The following is a 25,061-nucleotide window of genomic DNA, read 5'->3' as shown; positions in this document are numbered from 1 at the left end:
ATATCTAAAGAAAACAATAAAACAAATTTATAAGAAAATTGTATATTATAAGAAATTATAAGAAAAAGTTCTATCCTGCCCATAGATTTCCTATTATTATTAATAATATTATTAGGAGGCATTGGGGATTGAACTCAGGGACACTTGACCACTGAGCCCCATCACCAGCCCTATTTTGAATATTATTTAGAGACAGGGTCTCACTGAGTTGCTTAGCACCTTGCTTTTGCTGAGGTTGGCTTTGGACTCACAATCGTCCTGCCTCAGCCTCCTGAGCCACTGGGATTACAGATGTGTGCCGCTGCCACACGGCTTCCCTTCATTTTTACTTCTCAGTCAGGATATGTTCTGGAATATTCCGGGGATCCATGCACAAGGGATTTTCCAAGCTCATCATTCTCATTGTTTTTTCTGCCCTCTCTTCTTCTCCCTTCTCCCAACCCTCATGAGAGACTGGAGGGCACTTAAGTTATTTTTATTTAATTCATCTTACTATATAAACTCCTGAACATTGGCTTAAATTCAATTTCAAGTACAAAAAAACAAAAAAAAGCTTGCAACTGTAATTAATTATATGCATCAAACTGAGTAGAGTTTCCTGTATTTACCTGGTGTCATCCAGTGTTTTCCTAGAGAGAAGTAAGGTGCTTATCAAAGCAGGTGGAATATTTGGGGATCCTTGTCAAGTATGGTAGTGTTTTAGATCTGATATCATAGATTTGCAAACAAGTGACTGACGTGGATAGAGAGGACTCTGGTCTAGTGGTTGAAAGAATGAGTGGGTGAAGAAGCCTGGATCTCTGAGGAAGCCTTCTCATCTGCTTCCATCTGAAGATGCCTAGTGTTAATTCTTAGATTAATGAAGTTTTTGAGTGGGCTACCAGACTGTATCACTCATTGAGACTTTGTAACAGATCCCTGTGAATACAATGGTCAGCAAGGTCTGAGCCAAATGGAAAGTTCTTGCCTAAAGGTTGCATAACTTGATTGCTACAGGTAGGAATGGCCGTTCAGCAATGACAAAGATTTATTAACTTTTGGGTAGGAAAAATCAGCTTTTATGTTTCAAGAGAGTAAATCACCTTCTGTTAGTAGTGATGCCTTCAAAGGACATTTGGGATGGGGAACTTCTGCTAGAGTTTCATGTAGTAATATGTAAAATATGCAGTTGACCAGAAGTTTGCAGTTTTGACTAATGGGATTATTAGTCAATGAGTAATACTTGAAGTTTGCCAAGTCCCAGTTTATAGCTGGACCTTCATAAGCCAGAACTTTGTGTTCTAATGGTCAGAGGCACTCTATACTTGCAACTTTAACCCCAGTTAGGAAAAAAAAAATATTAGCAAACACTATATTTTGACCAGAAAGAAACCTTTGGGCTATGACATTTTTACCAAGTACTCATGTTAACATTTGGCCTGCAACAGCTTTGTTTGTAGGATTCTTAGCGCAGGTGATCTCTGTAGGTGTCACAGTACATCCCCAAGTAAACATTTCTGGAAGTAGAAATTTGACAAAGCTCTCATGGTGCTATTATGGGACACAGAGAATTCGAGCAAAAGAAAGAGACAATTTTGGTGAAACAGTTTATTGCCCACATCCTTTATTTTGCCCAACACATAGATGCAGTCGACACTGCTCATAAACTGGAAGCAGAGGTCTGCATTCACCTCTGAGCTTGGCACAGCTGAGAAGAACAGCTGGGTTGATTGATTTCATCATTTTCCAGCTGGTGTGTTTGGTGTGGTAGAGACGCTTCATGGGTTTTCTGTCTTTGAGATGCTTGTTGTTGTAGATCATTACCTCGAATAGAGAAAGCTAAGATCATGGCCAGAACCCAGCAGAAATCTGTACTTTCTTCCCGCTAACAAGCTCTTTAACAATTCTTGCCTTTTGTTCTGTTTCTAGGTGTATGTTTAAATGATTCCAACATTAATTGTTTTTAATAGTTCCTTTGTTGTCAGTGGCAAGTTGGGAAAGAGGAAGATGGGGATGTGCACAGCCTTTTCTTATTAAGAGATTTCCTGTTATACAGGCATTAACTTTGTAGGCTTCTACTCCTGTTTCCTTTCATTCTCTCTTTCCTTTTTAGTGTTTGCTTGCTTCACCAGGGGGAGAAAGAGGAGCTCAGTTGTATTATCCTGTTAGATTGCTTAAATGGTGTTTAGATTAAAAAAAAATACTCTATGCTTTTCTGACTATGGTGTATGATTTCCATTTTGTAAGGCATCTTTTCTAAATTTTGTGCTTTATTATTCTTGCGGTGTTGAGCGAGCAAAAACAAACTCTAGTTCATAATTCACTTTAAAGAACATACCCTTTCTTTCTATTTTCTTGTTAAAACCAAATTGTGTGCAATTTGTAGGAAATTGAAACCACATTTTTCACTTAACTTTCCAAAATTAAAATTTATGGGGAAAAAGAGGCAATAAAACAGTTACAATCTGGTCATCTATAATTATCTGTGTGGTTTGAGCAGTTCCACATTTGAAGAAAGTGACACGGAGAACTTATCAAGATTTTACAACCGTGGGACATTTCACTTTTTTTTTTCTTTTTTTGCTGCTTTGGAGCCAAGAGCTCCACAAAATGCTAAAAGTGACACTATAAATTTAAAAAATTAAATGTGTGAAGAGGAACTATGAATGCATACAAGCAATGGGCAAGATCTCAAAAGTTGTTTTCCTCCCTCCTTCCAGAAGGAAACTCACTACAGTAAAATTTCCCATTTTAGACTGTTCCCATTCCAAGTATTGTGCTTGATTTTGGTTGTTTTAACATGCTCTTGTCACACTTGGGAGAGAACCACAGAGCCAATGAGTGGACAGCCATTCCTATCCACCCTGCTGCCATTGATGTTTGAGATCTCCACAATGGTCTCTGCATCCTTATGGATTCCCTGGGAAAAGAATCCTTGGAGACACCCACGTGTTGAGCTGTGATTTTTTTTTTTTGGAGTGAATAATATTTTCATATGCCTAACCTTTTGATATTTCCCTGTCATTGTTTCCATGGTCTAATAGTAAAAAGTTTTAGATTCTAAGAAATTTGATACTTTAATCTTAGTTTTTAGTAAGAGGGGAAATTTCATTTAATCATGGTCCTTTTGTGAAAATGTACCCATAATTGGACAACCTAATGCAGCTGTGTGAAGTCATTTACTCATTTTTTTTTCATTGAATAAGCACTCATGGTACTTATTTGGTTTCACATCTTATGTCAGATAGAGTCTTAATGTAGAGTAGTGAACACAACATTATAGATCATACTAGTGCATAGTAACTATTCTGTTGAACTTTGGAACATCATTCTAGATAGAAATATATGGGTGGACAGAGATTTAGCAAGTAAAGAAATACCATCTAAAATCAATTCAATCCCAACTACCCCCTTAAGTTCAACAGAAGATGCTACCCCTGCTCTAAATGAGCTTATCAAAGAACTTACAAAGGCTCTAATGTTTTACAGATATTTTGACCATGTCCATTCCTTCATTCGTAACTTTCTCCTGACCAACATGCCAGGATTTTAATTTACTCATTTCACAAATATTTTAAGTATTTACTGTTATTTGCACTAAACATTTTTTTTACAAATAATAACACAATAAACTTCTAATATTTCTATGAAGTAGATACTCTAATGTCCTGATTGAGGGAAAGAATAAGTCATCTGTCAGAGTTACTCAAATAGTAAACAGAGGAGCCACAGCTGGTCTGACTCCAGAATTCACCTTCCTGCTTTACTATGTTTCTGAAATACTTTAATATTTATATATACCTTCTTAAAGAGTGTGATGATCCCTGAGTTTTTGAAACTTGGACACATCTGGTAGAACTCTACAAAAAAACTCAACCTACTTGTGTGGGGGAAGGTTTCCAGAAAGGAGCCAGTATGGGCCTTGGCTTGTGAATGCCCTCAGGAACCTGTAAGCCAGGGGCAAACAAACACAGGCCAAGCCTCCCGTCCACTCCAGGGATTCATTCATCCATCTTTCTATGACTTGTCTAGAAAAATACTATAAATGTATTTATATTTTAAAGTAATTATTCATAAAATTAAGGTGTGCTAATTATACAAAATTTAGAGAATAACAGGATAGAATTTAAAAAGCTCAAGTCATTTAGTACTTCTCACCCAGAAATAGCCACTGAGAACATCTTCATATATTCATTCATATTTTTTATGTATAAGAAATAAATAAACATTTTTCATATCTGTGATGGTGCTGTGTGTTTATATACACACAGTTTTACATCCTTCTTTTTTGCATAGCCGAATAAGCATTTTCCCACACATTAAAACTCCTCTCTAAACATAATGTTAAAAGGCTGAATAATCTCCCACAGGGTGGATTTACATTTACTTACATATCTGTTATTTCTGGCTATAAGGGGTTTCATATATATTTTTACAATGCTTTGCTCTTTTCTAACTCTGATGCTTTACAAACCATTGTAATTTCTGGCAGTTAAATGTTCTAAAACTTTTGAAGATTTAAAAAAAAAATTGTCTTAAATGGTTCCTTTTTGTAGGAGGTAAGCTTTTAAAAAACATATTTGAAATGATTTTGTTTTTATTATCTTAGTATTTACAATATAAATAATGCAATAAAATATAGAATAGTGGAAATAAAAATATGCCCAAGTGTATTCATGATCTCATGATTAGCCTAGGAAAATATATCTAGCCATAAAGTGAGCATATTAAGGCTCTTGTACACATATTAATACAATCTGCCATACTTTTTAATGTATAAGTGTTTAATCTATCAGTGTCCTTTCTCTTTTTTATCACCCAGTTGCAAACTGGATTCATTTTGGATAATTACTTTTGGTACTAAATGTATATTATCTGCCCAGTTAGGGACTAGATTGGAGGGAATTCAGAAATCAATAGTAATAAAGTAAACAGAGAGAATGGAATCTATTTCCTCTCTTACCATTTATTTGAACCCACTCTGCTAAAGACAGGGACCCTGTTTAATGGATGTTGGACAGAGGACCACAAATAAACCCCACTGGGAACAGCTCTCCTTTAAGAATTGATCTGATATTTCAGTAAATATCCTATTGTTTGAATGCTAAATGACTTCAAGAATGCTTTGGCTCCTGCTGTTTGCAGAATTGATTTTACTTTCTCTTTCAGTGTTTATATATTTACAACTGGGTGTGCCTTCTTTCTGCCCAGCCTGTCTCTGCCTTCATAAAACATTTTTTTTTTGACAGAGGTTTGATACTAAATTCACTGGTACTATACTAAACACTGTCTCATTGTCGAAAGGGAAATGAAGCTCAGTGTCCCAGATTGCGGACTTTAAAAAAAAGTGCTCTATAAAGTTTCAATGTTGGTGTCATCTTGAGGAAAGATCATTTGATACTGAAATTGGAACATGTCTGTGGCGACTCTCCTTCAGCACAAATGCAGGAGAGTTTACCTTTCCCAAACCTCTAAATACTCTGGCAGACTAATGAAACTCAGGAAATCGGCACTCCCAGACTTCCCTGTCGATACCCTTAATCCCACAGCCAAGAAAATATTCCTGCATGGAAAGGAAACTCCTAACTTCTGGGATTCGGTGTATGGTTATCTGCTTCGTGTAATGTTTTGTTTTTCCCAGATCCTAAACTGTATGAGAGCTTCCTGGTCTGTGTCATAATTAATGGTATTGCCTGCAGGTATTCTAGAGTGTCACTTTTACACCGTTGGCTACCAAGTGGATTTCACTAGAGAGTGGTTTGTCTGGGATTCAAAGGACCTGGTTTTGGTGCCTTAGACACTAACATTCCAAAGTCAGGACCATAGTGCGTGCGTCAGGCTCTCTTGCTGTGTTTATGAAATTATAGTCATTGCTGGTCTTAGAACCTGGGCCGGGGGGAACACTGTCAGATTTGGAGTTTATTTCCAAAGCAGAAGCAGGATGTCTTAAGAGATAGCATTGCATATTTGGTGTGTGTGTGGGGGGGAGGTGTGGGTCTTCCTGATGTTTTCCAATATTTTTGTGACAATCTTCTTTAAAAATTTTTTTTTTAGTTGTAGATGGATACATTACTTTTTATTTAATTTGTTTTTACGTGATGCTAAGGATCGAATCCAGTGCCTCACACGTGCTAGGCAAGCACTCTACCACTGAGCTACAATCTCCCATCCCATACGACAATTTTCTTTAAAGTTTTGAGAGGACCCAAGTAGTTCCACATGTCATAAGAACTCAAACATAAGTATATATCTTTTATAAAAAGTCTAATTATACATGTTGTCTTCATTATGAGAGACAGCTAGTCTCACACCCTTCTGACTTTAAGAGCCTACCCATGCAGTAAGAGGAAGCACTGGCATAATTCTGCTTCAGAAGCTGGCTGCCACTGGCATAGAAAGACACCGAATCTAGGCCCTCTTCCATGGCTACTTCCCACGCTAGGGGCAGCAACTTGACAAGATTCCTTTGGGCACAGGCCCTTGCTTAGGTCTCTCTGTTCTGGAGAAAGAAAGAAAAGTGCACCTTCAGAAGAGGCCAAGTGTTTCAGGAGAGAAATCTGCAATTAGTTTCTTCCTGCCTCCTTTTATCTTCCTACCATCCTTTTCCATCCACAAGGCTCTATTTGCAAGCCTGGTCTTTCCTCAGTAGGCACATTTGAAGCTTGCTTAACTAGTATTCAGAGGGCAGAATGGCATTATTTGTGATTCCCTTGCAGTTGACTTGCAGCAGCGATGGGAGGATGTCAGTTTTGCAAGGGCAGCGTTATTTGCTGTGCGGGTTGCTGCTCAGCCCCAGAAGGCTCGTTTGGTTCTGAGGACGAGTGCTTAATATGCTCACTTCTTCTCTCTCCTGTCCCTGCCACGTTCTTGCTGAATTTCACATCCTTCTAAGCACAGCCCTGAGAGGGCATCCCTTCCACAGGCTCCAGAGAAGGGCAGGCACTCCACAAATGGGGCATTAATGGTTGGTAAATCCTAAGATAGCTAACTGATGTGTGTGTTCAATTAAGACGAGTTTTTCACTTAAAAGACTCCCCAGGAAGAGCAGCTTTATTCTCATTTCTGGGCCACGAGCAGTTAATGAAGAAAGCATATCAGAATTCCACCCATGTTCCCCAGAGCTGCCTCAAGATCCCACACAATTTTCAAGTTACTTGATGAAGGAAAACTTGCCAGGTGAGATTAAATAAGCTGGAAGGTGATAACAGAGAAGTGTGTGTGTCATGTCTCATCTTTTTTTGTGGGTATATCACCACCACACACCTCTCAGGAAACACTTTTGTGCTTAAGTGTGATCCATTCTGGAAAGTTTCCCTTTTCAGACCGAGGTCTGACTTGAGTCTAGCAGAAGGGTGAATGCATTTATATTTTTTTGCACTGAAGCTAGATATTTTTGTTCAAGGCATCTTTTATGATTTGTTTTCTTCTGTGTTCTCCTAAAGGGAAAGATAACATCATCCCTTCCAAAGTTATAGCTAAGTGCTTCTACTGGGGCAACCCAGCATGAGGGTATGTAGGCAGGTGGGTAGTTGAGACAGGCTGCCTACATTTGAATCCTGGCTCAGCTCTTACTGCTACAAAGCTTGGGCAAGATCTGTCAGCTGTCTGTCATCCTTCAGTTATTCACATACGTGTAAAAATGGCAATGATAACAATAGAGATTTTCAGAGATGAGGATGAATGGTTTATGCTATAGTGCCTGGCATAATCTCTGGCACATAATAATTGTGTGTCAGTTACTGTGAGCTACTATTCTTATCTCATTTCCACTACAAGAATTTAGGTAAAGTCACAATGTGTTCCTAATTTCAGGAGTTTGGGCAAAACAGACCTCTAGGAACATCTTTGCAATGGTTAAAAACAATGCAGATATTTCATACGCTTACTCAATGGTACTGTCAGAGTCCTGGGAGACACTGTTGGTCTTCCTTGCAGTTAGCATTTGGTTTTCAACATTGCAGGCCCACTTGGTTTTGAAATGGCCAGCAGTTAGTTATAGGAGATGGGTCTTGTATATGAAGACAAATATCTGAAGGGCAGGTATGATATTGACATTTTCCATAGTTGCAAGTCAATCATACTTCTGTTCATTGCTGACCAATCCTTCACCCCCAGACTAGCAGCCTCTGTTTTTTCCATCTATGAAACAGGAATACATACAGGTTAGAGTGTTGAAGAAAAAACAAGTTAACAAAAGTAAATGCTCAACCTCTTCTCTTTTCCATTTTAAATCTGGCCATTATGGAGAGATGCTGGGAGAGACCTGGGGTGGACTGAGTTCCAACGTTTGAATTTAGCCGTGATTAAACTTCTCCCTAGCTATTGGATCTTACACTAGTTGCTTAGGCTCTCCAAGATTGGATCAGTTGTGTTTGCTGTGAAAGGAAGGCTTTTTTTTTTTTTTAAGCAATAAAGTCCTGAAGTTGATTGAACAGATGTATTTTTGCCCCTCTATATGACTGCATCAAGACCCTAACTAATTCCAGAGTTAGGAGGGGAACTTAGAAGAATGTATTTGTATCTAAAAGTTGTTATGATAGCTTTTGAAAAATGCAATCCAGGGTGTTTGATTTTGTCCTTACAGGGTCACAGTACCTATTGTTCCAATATAATCATAAAATTTTTCCATTTGGCAATAGGTCAGCAGTTTATCAAGCTGATCTCTGTCGCTGCAGATATGTCCCAGCCCTCTGAAAAAGCCAGAAACAGTATCTGACACAGTGGCCTCAGGCAAAGGGAATTCCACAGATGGAACTAAATACATATTTTCATTTCCTCTACATTCACCAGCCTTCAATAAAGGCAGGCAGATTGTAGAGAGAAAGTACAGAACGAAGGTCACTTCTCTTTTCTTGTTCCCATCATTCAGTTTAAGCAGGTCCATTGCACCCATCAGTAAAGAGAGAAATGGAAGATTTGGTTTAGAACATGTCCGTCTCCGAGGCCAGTGAGACAGAAGAGGAGGTTCTGAGGAGCCCTTAGGAGGAAAAAAATATATCTTCTTGTGACACTAAGTGGCATTTCTTTTTATTCTTCTTATTATTTATTTATTCTAATTTGTTATACATGATGGCAGAATGCAATTCATTTCATATTACACATGTAGAGCACAAGTCACTGATTATACACAAAGTATTTTCATACCATTCATGTCTTCATACATGTATTTAGGGTAATGATGTCTAACTCATTCTACCATGATTCCTACCCCGTTGCCCCCTCCCTCCCCCCTCCCCTTTGCCCTACCTAAAGTTCCTCCTCCCTTGCTCACCCACCATGGCCATTATAAATCAGCATCCTCATATCAAAGAAAACATTTGACCTTTGGTTTTTGGGATTGGCTTGCTTCGCCTAGCATGATATTCTCCAACTCCATCCATTTAACTAGGTGGCATTTCTGAAGGCTGAAAATACAGGTGTGATGGGCATGGACCTTTGCCCACCTGGGAGAACAAAGGCATTAGAAATGGATTGTGTGGCCACTGGGCCTCCTTCTGGGGACACCTCTGTTCTTAATACAGATCTGAACTTTAAGCTTATTTTTTTTCTTTTCCCCCATAGTAGTTTGGCCTCCAGAAAGCTTATACCATTGCTAACCAACCACCAGAGTAGAAGAGCTCTTATATCCCCATTCAAGTTTCTGTCATTGAGAATTTCATCTATCTAAATCACTTCTCTTGGTAACTTAGACAACTGTGACTCTATCATGGGCTGTAATCAATGCTCTTCTCCAACAGCATCCTGCCATAACATCTGTTCGTGAGACCTGTATTTTAGGAGAGCCATTTGCAACTCTTTTTGGGCTAAATAAATATTAGTACAAGTCTTCCAAAGAGCTGGGAATTACCCAAAGCAGCACTAATGAACCTTATTCAGAATATCCCTGCACACAGAGACTGACATGCCATCCCTCAAAGCTCTTGGTGTAACTGTGGCTAAGCCTGTCTCCCATTTTCCACACTCACCATCCACCCAGAATGTTCTCTGTGGACCAAGGAAGCGTCATTAGCACTTGGACAAGGGAAAGACTCTCAGCATGAAAGTGGGGGACGATTTGATTCTCCTGTTTCTGTTAGTAAATTGCCAGGGTGTTTGCTTACATATCAACAGCAATCGCCCACATTTCTCCCACCACCTTCTGGGCAGCAAAGTTTGTGTTACAGTTAGATCCCCTCGCCCTCCCCCAACTCCTTTCCCCTCTTATATTTAGAGAGCAAATTCTGTCATCTTCATAATTTCCCTCTGATGCAGTTTCTAGATTCCCTTTCTTCAGAGCCTAAATACAAATGAGAATCTGAAAGTCTTCAAGTCAGTAATTTAGTGACTGATCTAGTTTCTCTAGCTCTTGAGAGTTGGCATAGGCATTAATAGAATAAATTCATCAAAGGGCTTTAAACAGAGACATGGTAAAGATCCATGACATGTACCTGGCTCAGGTGAGTGGGTTCAAAACATTTTGTTGCTGAAGATCAGAATCAGTGTCAAGTTTATAGCAAATCCACTTAGGATGCTTGGTGTTCACGTTGGTTTTTATTGTCACAGTAGGTTTAACCTGACCAAGGAGTAATTACACCATTATTTTTTATGTGGTGCTTTATTACTTGCTTTTCAAAATTGGTTTCCAGCATCTTGTGAGCTAATGGCAACAAATGTGTGATTGTAGGCTGTGTCAGGAGACATGGGGTTATTGCGGAAGTGGCCACATACCCATTGCCCACACGATGACTGTTACTCCAAAACAAGTGAATTGCTTAACTAAACATCTATTGATTATACGACACCAGGGACCAATATTAAGACCACCAAGATCCAAAGGGGAAGATTAAGTTCTGGTTGCATGTACACTGTAATTTTGTCAATATTCTGTGGCAAGAAGACCTATACCTCCATGGGGCGCAGGCCCACTTGGAGAAGTAAAAACCTTATTGGGGTGTGTCAAGTGGTCAGATTGGCTCCATCTACTTCTTAAAAGACACACATCAAGAATGGAAACCGAATAAATTCAAAAGCTATTGGAATCCCCTCGTCTTTACCCTTCTAACTACTCTAATGGAAATTATCAACTCTAAAGGTGAACTTTGGACTCATCAGCAGAGCTGTTCAAGGTGAGCATCCTAAGCTTCTGTCTGGGGGACCCCAGGAGTTTCTTTAGGACTGAGATGGCCCTCACCCAGAACTGAGCTTCCTCTCCTGAATCTTGGGTCTCTTGTGATAAGCTAAACTATATCTGAGCAAATACATTGATCAACCCCAGTTACTTGTGATCAGATTTTTGTATTGAGAATTACTGAGATGAAATAAAACCTGAGCCTTAGGATTGAAATACTCATGAATTTTCTAAAACCGTGCTTGCCATGCATGCTCATGCCTTTGGAATGGTCTGCTGTGTGGCTTCTCCTCAGGCCCCTCCTGATTGGCTACAGTTACACTAGATGTTGCTGTTGTCTCCTCCCCTTTTAAGCTCCTCATCTGATCTCAGGGGCATTGTTTTCTTCTGGTGTTTTTTTCTACCTTTTTGGCCTGCCTTCGCCCCTTTCTCTCTCTGTAGGTTTCTCTAAGCATTCTTTGCCTATTGATGTTCCCCAAAGGGCTGCCTGCCCTCCATGCTCTTCTCATATGAGTGGTTTCCCTATTATCCATATCTCAGCATCCTTGACTTTTTCCTGAGCTTCTGTCTGCTAAATATTTTTACCTGGATATCCTGCTGGCATCTAAGGTGCATCGTGTCTGAAATTGAACTCATGGTCTCTTTCCTTCTCTCTCTAGTTTTCTTCCTGCGCTTTTTATCTTGCTAAATGGCCACTCTCTCTACCCACTCAGATGAACTGGAAAGATCAGCGTCATCCCCATTCTAACCTCTAACCTCTCCTGTATTACTAAAGTCATGGAAATTCTATTCTAAAATGTGAAATCATTCTACTTTTTCCTCTGTGACCACTCCAGCATCAGCTCGTCTTGCATCTGCTGTTTGGACTATTGCATAATGTTGACTTAAAAATCCACCCCTCATTAGACTCTCATGGTTAGCTCTTTGAAATATTGTTCATACAGTACCACTCCTACACATGGAGAATTTATATAGCTACCAAAAAGTTCTCTGCAAAACACTCAAGGCCAACAGCGTTACTCAGGGTTAATCTTCAACATCCTCTATGCGACACAAACTCTCCCCAAACTGCAATATCTAGCCTATTTAAATAGACCCTTTTATATCTTTCTGCCTGGGTTCTTGCTATTTCTTTTGCCTGGTATGTTTTTCTTACCCTTTTCAGTAGAAAACTCCTATTTATCTTTACACATCTTGCTCTAAGGTGACCTCTTTGCTAAATATTTCCCTTGCAGAGAATGATTTTTTGTCTTTCTGTGCACTGAACTATGAATGCAATGGTGCCACTATGGTTTTGCATCTTTTGAGTGACCAAGTGTAGACCTGCCTCCCTCCTGGATCATGCATTCTTCAATAGTGTCTAGAAGAGATTTTTCAAGTTGAATCATCTGCACCAGGGAGTCATGGGACACAGGACCTGAGTTTTACTTTTCTTTCTCTTCATCTTCTTAAGCACAGGTTCTTGTATACAGCAAGCATCCAGTTTTGTCTAACCAATTACACAATGTATAACATCCCAGGATATACATTATCTCATCTAAATTAGGTATCTCCTACTCTCCTACTTATCTTTGTTCCCATTTATTCATAGAATTGACATTGTTTTAAAAGAGTTGTGTCCTTGTGCAATGGAGCTGTATTACAGGGTAATATTTGAGAATCGGAGGTGGTAGAATTCTTTGAACTATATTTTCAAGTTAGTGTAAAGGAAGGAGGAAAGGCTGAGCCCCGGGACAAGTGATCCACACCCAGTGTTCTGGAATGCTGCATCCTTATGTCACAGTTTTCCATTGTTTTAGGTTCTGTTTGTTTTCTTCCCCTCTAGACTCTGGGTACCTTGAGAGTGAGGAATATGTAAATATACTTAATTAATCTTGTGTTCCCCACTCCTTTTCCTATATCTAGCCCATGGCAAGTATTCTATTTATAGTAATAAGAACTTCCCAATTGAGTATTTATTATGTGCTAAACGCTGTACAAATGGCACCACATTAAATCTTCTCACTGCAGATAAGGAAGACTCAAAGAATGTGAGTGCCTTTCCCAGAAGGCACATAGCTAGTCAGTGATGTAGCCTGGATGCAAATGTAGTTGTGTCTTGCTCCAAAAGGATCTGGATAGAGGAAAGGAGACTGTGGTTTTGAAAACTGGAAGTCAAATGAGGTCTGGGAGTAGGTGGCATGAGTTTCTATGGGACAAAAATTGAGACAAAAGAACTAAAACAGATTGTGGGTAGAGGGGTATAAGGAGCAAGAAGGGTATTAGAAAGGTCCAGAAGGCCAAAATTAGAGACTGGTTCTGGAGGCCTTTGGTTGACCTTATGTTGCTATTCTACCAAAAAGATTAAGAGCAGGGCTCTCGAGGTCAACTGCCCAGGTTTGAATCCTTGAGCTTTCATTCATTAGTTCTATGATTTAGGCAGGATGCTTAACTCCTCCTCCAGGCCTCAGTTTCCTTCTCTGTATAGTGAGAATAATAATGGTGCCTCCTTAAAGGATTGTTTTGAAGGTTAGACAGGCTAATCCATGTAAGGTGCCTGGTAAGCCCTTAGGAAGCATGAGCTGCTCCTGCCATAATCACTATTATTAGAAGACAAGTCACACCTGGACAAATGCAGCAAATCCTAAGAGCACCTTAGCATTCAATTAATTGTGTGCTTCTGAGCAGATCCATGTTTCCTAAACGTCAGCACCCTGGCACCCTTGCAGGCTCAAGGGATGTGGGGGATATTAAAATTCAAAGGAAAGAGTAATACTTTAAGTCTCTCAGCTACAGCACAGACTGCTAGTTCCAGGCAGTTCAGAGGTCAACACTGCATTGCCCTGTGACCCTTTGGATGGCATTGTACCTTGGCAAAGCTGCGTTTTCAGACATTTCTTCGGTCAAACAAGTGCCATGTGCAAATTAAGATGGAGTAGAAAATGATGGTGGCCGTGTTCAGTCGATTCTGAAGTTAGCAAAGTTGTGTGGTGCTGAGAAGGGACACTCATGCCATCATTAAATGATTATGATTATTTTCAAATGAATTATAAATATTATTATATTATTTTTCTTTTAACATCTTTTTTAATGGCTACCACGTTGTGTAGGTCATAAATTATGAAGCTATATAGACCTAATAGTTAGTGGAACTGCTGGCATTTCATATAGCTTAGGGATGCATTGAAAGGATTGCTGAGAACAGACATAAGCAGAGAAACTCTGGGGAGTGCAACAGGAGCACAGCTCTAATCATGTTAAGGGCCCCAAATCCCAGCAACTCAGGAGACTGAGGCAGGACGATGGTGAATTCAAAACCAGCCTCAGCAAAAGTGAGGCACTAAGCAACTCAGTGAGAGCCTGTCTCTAAATAAAATACAAAATAGGGCTGGGGATGTGGTTGAGTGCCCCTGAGTTCAATCCCTGGTACCAAAAAGAAAAAAAGAAAAGAAAAGAAAAAGTGCAAAGACTCTTACTATTCAGGTAGAGGAGTCTTTCTGGCTAAATATTAGGATAATGATGCCCAGCAGTAGTGCGCTGGAGACAGAAGAAGCCCGACTCCATGTATTTCCCATCAAAATGCTATTTAATTTGGTGTGTAGGCTGACAGAAACTTCTAGGCTTATCTGCAAGTGGGTATGCCCTCTCCATGGCTCCTGACTTTCTTAAAACATCACCTGATAATCATGTAATCCTCTAACATTGCCCAGTTACAAGCCCTTTTCTGTCTTCTTAGTGGGATTAGTGGGTTATTTGGAGTCACCTTTATTCCACTTTTCTTGGGATTTTTGTCTTCCCTGATCCAACGGTCTGCAGAGCTCTGCCATAACTTCATTATCCAACTCTTCTGAAATCTGTCCACCGGTTTAGAGGAAACCATTCTGCGAACAGTGGGAGTAGTTTTTCGAGTTGTCTCATAAAACCGTGATATTAGCAATCACCAGTAAGACCTCAGCCGGGAACCCTGAGCTTGCTCCACGCAAGGCCTGGGGACGCGTTATTCGGGTTTGGCGCCTGACTTGGTGCCATCCCCCGCTGAGAGCCTGAGCTGCTGCTAGGCTTGCTCTAGGAGAGTAATAAGTATTGTTGTTTAGCAATTGTGTTGTTGAAATTCTGCTCCACTGTGTCTGACAGTATTTATCTAAAATACTTTCCCTGGTGCGTGTTCAAGTTCCAGTAAACCGTGTCTTATTGTGCGACCTTTTCATTTTCCAGTGAAAAGGGATCAGCTCGTCAGATAAAAGCTACAAGCCAGAGTACAGGAAAAATGCGTGCTCAGAAAATCCAAGCATGATTGAAAACAAGATGTGTTAAATCAATGCGGTTTATCGCCTGCCTATTCCCGGCAATTGCTGTTCTAAGCTCATTCTGAACACACGCCGGATGATAAAAGTACCGTGTCTCTGCCCTTGCTGGGGTGGGACCGTAAGAAAACATGTTTATCAGACAGGTTGGGTGATTCTACCCCCTTGGTAACACTTATTGTCAAAGATCTTTGGGAAGAAATCTGCAGAACAATTATAGAAGTAATATTGCTCTTGTTGTATCTGAAGATCTGTCAGTAGGGAAGAAAATTATGGATTTATCCTTAAATGTTAAGAGAGACAATATGTTGCCTTCAATGCTTAAACATCATCATCTATTACATGGTGAAAAGCATCCTTCTTTTTTCCCGTAAAAGAGTGAATCTAGCTTTGAAACCTAATCATAAAACGATCCAAATATGTTTTTTAAAATTTTAAATGAAAAAGATTGAAAGGCCAAAAACTTTGATCAATAACAGGAGCAACTTTTCTCTTCAACTTGATTGCAATTAGGGAGCAGTGCAGTTTCTCCTTATTCTTGACAGCTCACCTACTTCCTGTTTTAGACAGTGTGACCCTCCGGGGTAAGAATGGGGTCTGTTGATGAGGGGATGCTCCACTTTTGCTGAGAACTTCTCAACAAGACCCTTCTAGAAAATACCAAGTGTTTGTGGTATGAAATAACTTGATTTAACATATCTTAATGTCATTATGTGTCTCTTCTTCCCAAAACACAAATCAGCCTTTGAGAACTCCTTATAAGATATAAGGAGGGCTTGATTAGACAGAAACCAAAGTTTTTTGATGCTTTATGGGGCAAGTTTAAAATTTCAGGGTGGCTTCCCTGAAACATTTGTGTTTGCTGATGTGGTGAGTTTTAAGTAAAGAAATCAAGACCACAATCAACTTATCCATCAGTATGGAGTCAGGATTCTGGGCGTAAAGATTCCTGTGAGTGCTAGAATTTTGTTTCACAGATATTTAGTGAAAAAGGAGCAGTTTAACTGTTTTGACAGGAGGACTTGTCCATACTCTGTAAATTGAGGTTCATCAATATTCAAAAGAGTCAAGTTTGGAATAGTAAGAAAAGTCCTGTAAAGAAGAAAAAGAAAAAAGAAAAAAGAAAACTGTGCAACATCCTGTGTCGAAGTTTCGCACCTTTGAATTAGAAGTAGTGATTTTTAACATTTATGTCAAGGGCATACTGTAGGAATCCATGAGATGATGTCTAAAAAACACTTTGATATTACTAGGGAAAGAGTCATATATAACCTCAGGATATATTCGAAATGACACCTCTACAAGGAATCATTGTGATCATTAAGATTCACTAAAAGTCTTCAGAGGTCCTTATAAGTTAGAGAAGAATTGAGTTCAAGATGCAGAATCTTAAAAAAAAAGTCTTCTTTTGCAGATAACTTTAAAAGTCACCCACTGAAGTATAAACTGGAATAAATTTTATGGAAGATAGTTCAGAAATCTATGTGTAAAAAGTGTTGAAATGAGCATATCGTTTTACTCAGGAATTTATTCTGAATGTTAATTATTATATTTTAGCACTTTTGAAGTTCATGAAAACTTGGGCAAAAAAACATTATAAGTTCCCATTAATAGGGAATTTGCTATGTAACTGGCCATTCATATAATAGAGTGTACTAAAACCAATAAAAAATGAGGTGGGCAAAAACATGCATGTAATCTATATCTATCCAAAACAGTATTGAGAAAATATATGAGAGCTCACAGAACTTACTAAAATATAAATAGTGCTTATACACAAGTAGGGATATTTTGAAACTTCCCTCCCCTTTTTTGGTTTTTGAATTTTTTTATACAGTAAGAATGTATTGCTTATAGATTCAGGAAAACAATGAACATTTCCATTTTTCAAAACAAAAGCAAGTTACTCCTCATTCTTTCTTTTTTCTTGTGATTGCTTTTGCTTCTTGAAGGGTTATTTATTTCCTAACACACACAAGTCCTTCCATTCCGATACAGTCCTCAGGGTCCTTCTTCTGTCTCTGAGAGCCCTGGCATGTGGTTGTCCCAGGCTAGTGGCTTGGCTTTGCTCTTGTCCCAGCTTCTCTCCTCCTAAGGAGGACTTAGCCACACCCACAACTAATAATTTCTGATTCTGCATATAGAGGGAGGTTTTTACTCCTTTGCTTGATTTTTGAATCTCAAAGTTGTTGCCACGTATCAAGAGGTCTGAGAACTATAAGTGAGAAGTCAGGGCTCGTTCAAAGGCAGCTTGGAAATTTCCTTTGGCTCCCATATTGGTTAATTCTGTTCATATTAATGTCCTCTGGACACCCTTTTCCGCTAAGTCACAGCTTTCTGAAATTCAATCAACCTGCTCCTAAAGCTCTGCTGAGTCTGGGGGCTCCTGAGGGGGGGGGCCCTGGCTCTAACAGCATTTCATGCTGAAAGCAGGGGCTCCACTTGCAAGAGATGTGGGTGTAGGCTTCTTAGGGAGGGTACCCCTTCCACAGAAGGGGCGACCTGGTGTGTTGCACATGCACAAAACATCTAGATGAGTAATGAGATACCCAAATGGCTGGAAGTGCAACAGATTTCTTCGTTAACCATATTTCTGGCTCTTGTTTATGTTTCTGGTTTGATTTTTCCGTTTATATATTTTAAAGTCAAGTCTTAAAGATAGGTTCGTGAAGATAACTTGCTGTTTTATTGTTTACCTCTGGTTGTTAATTTAGTGACTGAGGGAAAAATGGGGCCATTATGGAGCCCAAAGCCTCTGCCTAACACATATGTAATAACTCTCATGCCCAGAATGGATCTGCTTTGCAGGGGAATGCTCGGCTGTTACTCCTTTAGTTCAAATATAGAGTAGTCACCAGGGAAGCTTGGAGACCCAGGTGCTAGTTTTATCATTGCCGCTGCTATGAGGTTTTATTTATTACTTGGCATGGAGTCTGCATATTTGTTTGGACATTAAATGGCAATAGAATATAAATATTACCTACCTAATATCTGCATTTCTTTTTATTCCCAGTCAGAATGACATCATGTCACACAACCATTAAAAAAAGGAAATTAAAACCCCAGAAATATGTTAAAGCACCACAGTGAGTCGCTAAGCTATAAAAATGGGAACTCTGCAAGTTCCAGTTGGAAGGGGACCCGGGGCACTTTTTCCTGGTGTTTGGGAACTTAGCTCTCCAGCTTCTTATTTCCATTGTTTCCAAGAATAAGTATTCAAGAAGTTGAGGAGGACAGGAGGGAGGAGTGATTTCTTTACAAGGAAGCTCTGAACAGACAAAATCAATTTTCATAACTGAGTGTATCTGTGTTGACTATAGGATTTTAATTTGCAAATAAATCCCCCCCTGAAAGAGTTTTCTTTACTTGATGTGTTTGTGAAGTGAATTTTCTTTAAAAACCAAAAAGGACTCATGAAAATTGGGTCATAATTTACTCATTACTAGATGTTTTAAATTGAATTTGGTAATCTCATGATTGGCATTAGGCATTAAATCTAGTTGTATTATCTAAATTTTCTTTTCGTATAACATTTCATGCTGCATGAACATTTGGACATTGTAGGAATAGTTTTGTATAACCAGAGCTTTTCTGTTCTGGCCAGCACCTGGGTTAAAGCCTATGAGAAAGGCATAACAGAGATTGGTTCGGAGTGGAAAGTTACTGGGTTCCTTTAGGGAATTCTGAGATGAGGAGCTTTGGAAGGCACCTAAAGTCAGTTATAAGCAGTCCCAATGCAGTCAGATGAAATGGTTTGATTTTGTTTTTTAACCAGTTAATTAACTTTTTTCTTTTTCCCAAAAGAAATAGCTTTGATGCAGTTGGATGCCAACCCTGGGAGTGTAGCACATACATCCTAGCACTGTCCCTATCCAGAATAGCATGGAGCTGTCTGCCAGCGAACCCTCCTCAATCTTGTCTGAAGCATCTGTCCCTGCAAGCTTGCCCTCCTGTTGAGGAGCATCTGATCTTGCTTATAATGTGTTTGCAGAGAAGTGTCAGGCTTGCACACATGTGTTGAGAACAGCTCTCTCAGACCCTACCAAGCTAACTCAGTAAATATGTACCAGTGAATATGTTTGAAGGGGTCAGTGGAATACATTTTGAATTCAATTGTCTGTGGTTCCCAGACAGCTTGATCGTTGTTTAAATTCACGTTCCCTTAAAATCTCATGTAAGCCTAGTGAAGCTTTGTTAGAAGAACAAGAGGAGATTATAGCTGAGGAAGACAAGATGGTGGACTCTTGGGTGGACTTTCCAGCAGGACAGGAAGCCTGGCTGGGCATCTTCTCTGGGCTCCAACTCTGCAGTGGAAGTATTTCAGCCATCCTTTGGGGTTGAATTAGGCCACTTTTAAGGGCTTTTTATACTGGGTTTGAACCTAGGGTTGCTTTACCGCTGAATTAAAGGCTTATGATGTTGGGATACATAACAGCTAGTTCCCACAAATGCACAGTAGTAGGTACTACAGGTGATTATTGAATAAATGGATAATCCAGTGTTTTGGGAGTTTTAAATGCATGCCTTGGTGCCATTGTATTCTGAGGATTTAAATATCAAGTCTTTTCTATTTGGTATAAAAGATTGTTGAGAACCTCTGAGCCTGCCTTCTTCTGTTCATCTCAAACTGCTTCAGGACGATACCATCTCCAGAGCTGGTGGACGAGGTGTTTGGAAGTACCAGCCTCACAAGCTGTTTTGATCATTCTACTGCTTTTGAAGTTTACAATTTCATCTGTTTTGTTTTGTTTTTTTAACCTAAGATGTTCATGCTTCTTTATTTGTGGTTAATTACACTCAATTAGGTTCTTTCTTTCTCTACCAGATTCTTGGAATTGTCCAAAGTTTGAAGGGAAAAAAATTGATTAATCCCCTTTCTACAGGGTCCCCGGAGCCCTGTGCTTGAGTACAATGAGGTCACTTTGTTGAAGAATTAACTTTATATTACATTCTTGCAGAGTAGATGTATGTCCCTAAGGTATGACTAGCCCACTGATGAAATAAATATACCATTCTTTATGATTCCTCCCCATTACCCTCTGCTGAGTTTCAGAGAGTTTATGAATAGTCACATATTTATACAACTGGCCAAGAGTATACTACTTATTTTTCTTATGGTCTGTAATAACCTATGCAAGGTTATTAAAGGGTATACAGACCCCTTTTAAGACACAGTTTCTTATGTCATTACTTTATACAAGCAGGTCAAATTCCATCTCAACAACAATCTCTTGCTTTTAACCTTTTTTTTCTGATTATAAAACTAATATATGTTCATTGTGCAAAACAGAAAATGCACAGCACAGAGAGGAGGAGGGAAAGCACTTTGAGACCCGGGAATTAGAAACTACTTAAAAACAACTAATGTTCAGCAGTTTCCACACTGGCACTGTGGAATGTTCATTAACAAAGTAACCGTAATGTACATATGTCCCTGAAATTTACTTTTTAACCTAGCAATACTTATATGGCAGTAAATAATATTTTCTCCCATGATGCTGAGTACTGTATATAATATTCCATTCCATTCTGTTGCATTATATTCTATTACATCATATTCTACTCCATCATGTTCTGTTCTGCCTCATATTCTATTCCATCCCCCTTCCAAGATATTTAATCATTTTCAGGGGGAGAGTAGTGTGTGTGTGTGTGTGTGTGTGTGTGTGTGTGTGTGTTCTTAATGAGTGACAACCTTTATTAGCTGGCCCCTCCCACTCAGCAATTGGTTTAATTATTTTCTCTAGTCAATGCAATCACAGAAATCTTCAGGTTCCTTTGAATTGAGAACACTGTGCTTTGTCTCGCATATCTTTAGTGTTAGTGTTGTCTGCAGCATGGGACAATCCCATTGTCATATTCAATATCGGAATTGAATGCAGTTCTTCAACATACTTAAAAATATGAGCAGAAAGCAAATCATAAAGGCATGAGAAATAAATTAGAAGCCTTTGTCTCGCTATTTAAAATATCTTCTCTTTTCTAGCATGCTTCCATAAAGTAGATGCTTATTTTTCTTTGAATAATGAGTTTAATATGTCTAATTCAATTACTCTTTGTGCCAGCAGAATGGCCTCTCCTCAACTATTCAGCTATTAGTTCCATATGATATCTGAATTGATTCCTTTAATTGCTGATACTAAGTGCCAATCATTCTGCTGTGAGGTGGACTTATAGGCAGAAAATCCCATCCTTCCCCCAACAGATCAGCCTTTCAATTAACAGTCAGGAGCTTCTAGACACAATTGAAATTCATTTTGAAAACGATAGAAGGAGTGGGTCAGCTATTCAAATTTTATTGGTGGCTTAAGGTGAAAAAATAAATCCAAGATTGGAATTCTTAAGATGCTAAATTATGTTTTTCTAGATACTAAAATTATACATTTCGTTGTCTAAAGCTGTTATTTATGATAAAACATTTGGGTTGGCAATTAGCATTATGGGTGGAGGATGGATATGATAAATAACTTAAACCTTGATGCTCATTCCTGTCTCTTGTGTATTTCTTGATTAAATACTACAGATTTTTACGAGTAACAGCTTCCCCGCATAACAAGTTCTGTGGCTTTTTCTCCACAAGTCTAATTTGAAAAAAAGGATTCTTCTCAAGGGTTTAGAAAGTAATTCATAAAATAGGAGGAATAATAAATATTGTGCCTTAATCCTATACTAGTAGAGAGAGGTTTGCTACACCTGGGTGTAATTTTAGTTAATTTCCACAAGAGACAGGTTGAAAGTTTACTGTTTGGAGAGGGAGGAAGGTTGGCTGAATCTCATACTTGCAAAAATGATTACATTATCCTAAATGAAAATGCAACTCTATTAACTACTTCAATAAGCATTGCATCTGGGAAAAAATCTTTTTAATAAAAAGTTATTTGAAGTTCACTCCAACTTAAAATATACAAGTGAGGAAAAAGTACTTACTCTGATTTATGTGTCTTTTGGAGGTGTAATTATTGGCTTTTTACTCACCTATGTAAAACAATGTACTTTTGTAAATGGATTTCTGGCCACTTTATGCAGCCTTTTTTTTTTCTTCTTTTTTTTTTTTCTTACATAAAAAGTAAGCACTGTCAATCAAGGAATTTTAAGGTTTATTTCCTCTTTAGAAATGATTGATAGCCTTTTAGATTTACAAGTTGACAAGTTAAAGGGTTCTATTGGTATAATTATGTACTAAATTCACAGTCTTTCAATTTAAATGTCCTTTTAAAACCACAAGATTATCATACCTGTATTTTGAAAAGTGGGCCAGTCAGTTTGGGTTGGTATACAAATTGCTTCCATTAGCCTTGGGACCTATTTGAATTTAATACAGTTTTTTTTTCTTTTTTTAAGTTGTAGTAGTAGGAATCTTACTCTTAAAATTTAGGTTAATGGAAATGCATTTTAAGCATATGGTAACTTGTTTTTTAATGTATAGCTAAATGTCAGAACTATAAAGACAGTCCTTTTATTCAGTAAGGAAGAAAATATACAGTTAAATACTTTGGTTCACTGAAAAAAAAAAAGAAATTTTTAAAAACCTACCCACCCATTACTTAGAGGGTACTAGGAGTAGAAATAAGAGACAGAACTACCATCTTTTTATCTTTTTTATTTTCTCAGATGAGATAGGTCAAATGTAGTCCCCAATGCAGTGAGGAATTTGGAAGACAATAGGCCAGATTCACTTTGTATTGTGTTTAATTCAGGAGACTGTAGTCAATAGGGGCACAAAGGGACCTGTTGTCTACAAATCTTATTACAGTTTGCTCTTCTTTTAATCTAAGAATTGTTCTTGGAATCTCAGCTACTCTTAAGTTAATTCCAATACTGGCAAATGGCCTGTCATTTTGGTTGTGAAGGTTTGGAAGCAAGAGCATGTTCCTTCCATACCTCTCCCTTCGCAGACCCTATCAAGGGTCTTAAAAGACCCACTACTCTCCTACACCCTTGTGTCCCCACCCACCCCCTAGTGCACAGAAGGGGCTGAGATACTGTACCAACTGAGGTCTCTAAGAGATTGTGCAGCCAGGCTAATGCTATTCATTCTGCTGTTTACAATGTGTAGTAACCCCAGACAGGTCATTGACCTGAGCTTCTGAACTGAACCAATCCTAAAACCTCGCCTCAAATACCACCTACTTTCTCTTTATGATAATGGAAGGAATATAGAATTGGCCAGATCAGGGTTCAAGACCTGCAGAAGTGTTCTTTTGGGAAAGACACTCCACAGAGGTAGATGGTGGAAATTGCTCCACAAAGATCATCCATCTGATTGTTATATGATTTAATTCAAGAGTATCAATTAAATTTTTTACTTTCCTGTTATTTCCACACCCCACACCGTCTGTGTTGCAAATCATGTTCTGTTTTATTTCCTGAAAATGTTCTAATGGTGTGACTTTTTATCTGCAGCACTCAATGAACCCACCATTGATTACGGCTTCCAGAGGTTACAGAAGGTCATTCCTCGGCACCCTGGTGACCCTGAGCGCTTGCCAAAGGTCAGGAAACCTCCTCTTTGGGTTATGGGTTCTGAAAAGTTGGATTCCAGTGAGTGGCATAAACAAACAAACAAACAAACAAAAACTCTCCCAAGGATTAAAATTAGTTCATAGATTATTTGCTCATATTTTTGTGCTTTGTGGGTTTGGTGCTAACAGGAAAATAATGATAAATGTAGCACTATGTGCCCATGCAATGATATGCTTATTTTAATATATATTATGTCCTTTCATCCTCTCAAGAACCCTCTGATGTTGGTACTATTACCTCTCACTTCTATTTTAAGGAAGAAAGTTTACCCAAGATCCTGCAGCATTTAAATTGCTAAACTATGATTCACACCCACAAGCCTGGTTCCAGACTTTGGGCTGAAGAAATGCTCTATCACCTTATTTCTCAAAAGAAACCAACACCAAATTTTTACCATGAGGATCTGTGTTCTTCCTAGTGAGGGTAAAAGAGCTCCAAAGAAAAAATGTTGGGAGATCTTAAAGCTGGACAAAAAAAAAAAAAAAAAAACAAAAACCTGCCCCCTGTGGCATTTTGCCTACTTGGAAAATAAAGCACAAAGATGTGAGAAATTCAGCAAAAGTTCAAGACAGAGTAGAAGATGTCATACCATGATACGCTGCTATTGTCAATGCAGAAAAAATGAATTGGCCTCTATTGACAATTGTGTCCCTGTTGCAAAAGTTGGGGGTATTTCTGTTTCTGTACCTGAGAAGTTGGGCCTTGTGTGGGAGGGATTTACAAATACAACTGCTCAGAACTGAAAAGAATGGGTACATTTCATGAAAATGGAAAGTTCTGCAAGGACTCAGAGGAGACAACAGTTAAGTGCTAAAGAAATGGAAAATTAGTGGGGCTGCCCCTCACTGTGTACTGATGGCACAGGGAAGTCCCATTTGTGACACAGGTGAAAAAGATCAAACTGGATGGAGGAGTGGAGAAGCCCTTTGCTTGCCACCATCACCCTAGAAATGTGGCACTTCTTGGTCAATGTATCCTCATTAAACTCTTGGAACAAGGATGCTGGCTCTTTAGTTCAGTAAAGCTCCTAAATCCTCATCGCCTATCCTACCCGTAGGCTGGCTGCACTTGGAGGCAAAGCCACCTGTCAGAACAGATCCTGACCAGCATTCACCTGCCCCTTAGAACTAGGTGCAGACATGGTAGGGCAGGGTGAGCAGAGGTGTACC

General features: G+C 38.9%; 1 protein-coding gene across 4 annotated transcripts in view; it reads left to right on the top strand.

Annotated features, from left to right (window-relative positions):
- The window catches only part of Ebf1 (EBF transcription factor 1), a 377,056-nt gene that overhangs the window by 318,923 nt on the left and 33,072 nt on the right, over positions 1 to 25,061 (top strand). For all 4 annotated transcript variants that reach the window (XM_026388301.2, XM_026388300.2, XM_026388299.2 and 1 more), the window contains exon 11: positions 23,773 to 23,861. In XM_026388301.2, the coding sequence (XP_026244086.1) occupies positions 23,773 to 23,861 (89 nt within the window). The remainder of the gene's footprint in view (positions 1 to 23,772; positions 23,862 to 25,061) is intronic.

The sequence above is a fragment of the Urocitellus parryii genome, chromosome 1 (genome assembly GCF_045843805.1).
Source record: "Urocitellus parryii isolate mUroPar1 chromosome 1, mUroPar1.hap1, whole genome shotgun sequence".
NCBI lineage: Eukaryota > Metazoa > Chordata > Mammalia > Rodentia > Sciuridae > Urocitellus > Urocitellus parryii.
Note: the sequence above shows the minus strand (reverse complement) of the source record. Positions and strands in the feature narration are given on the sequence as shown.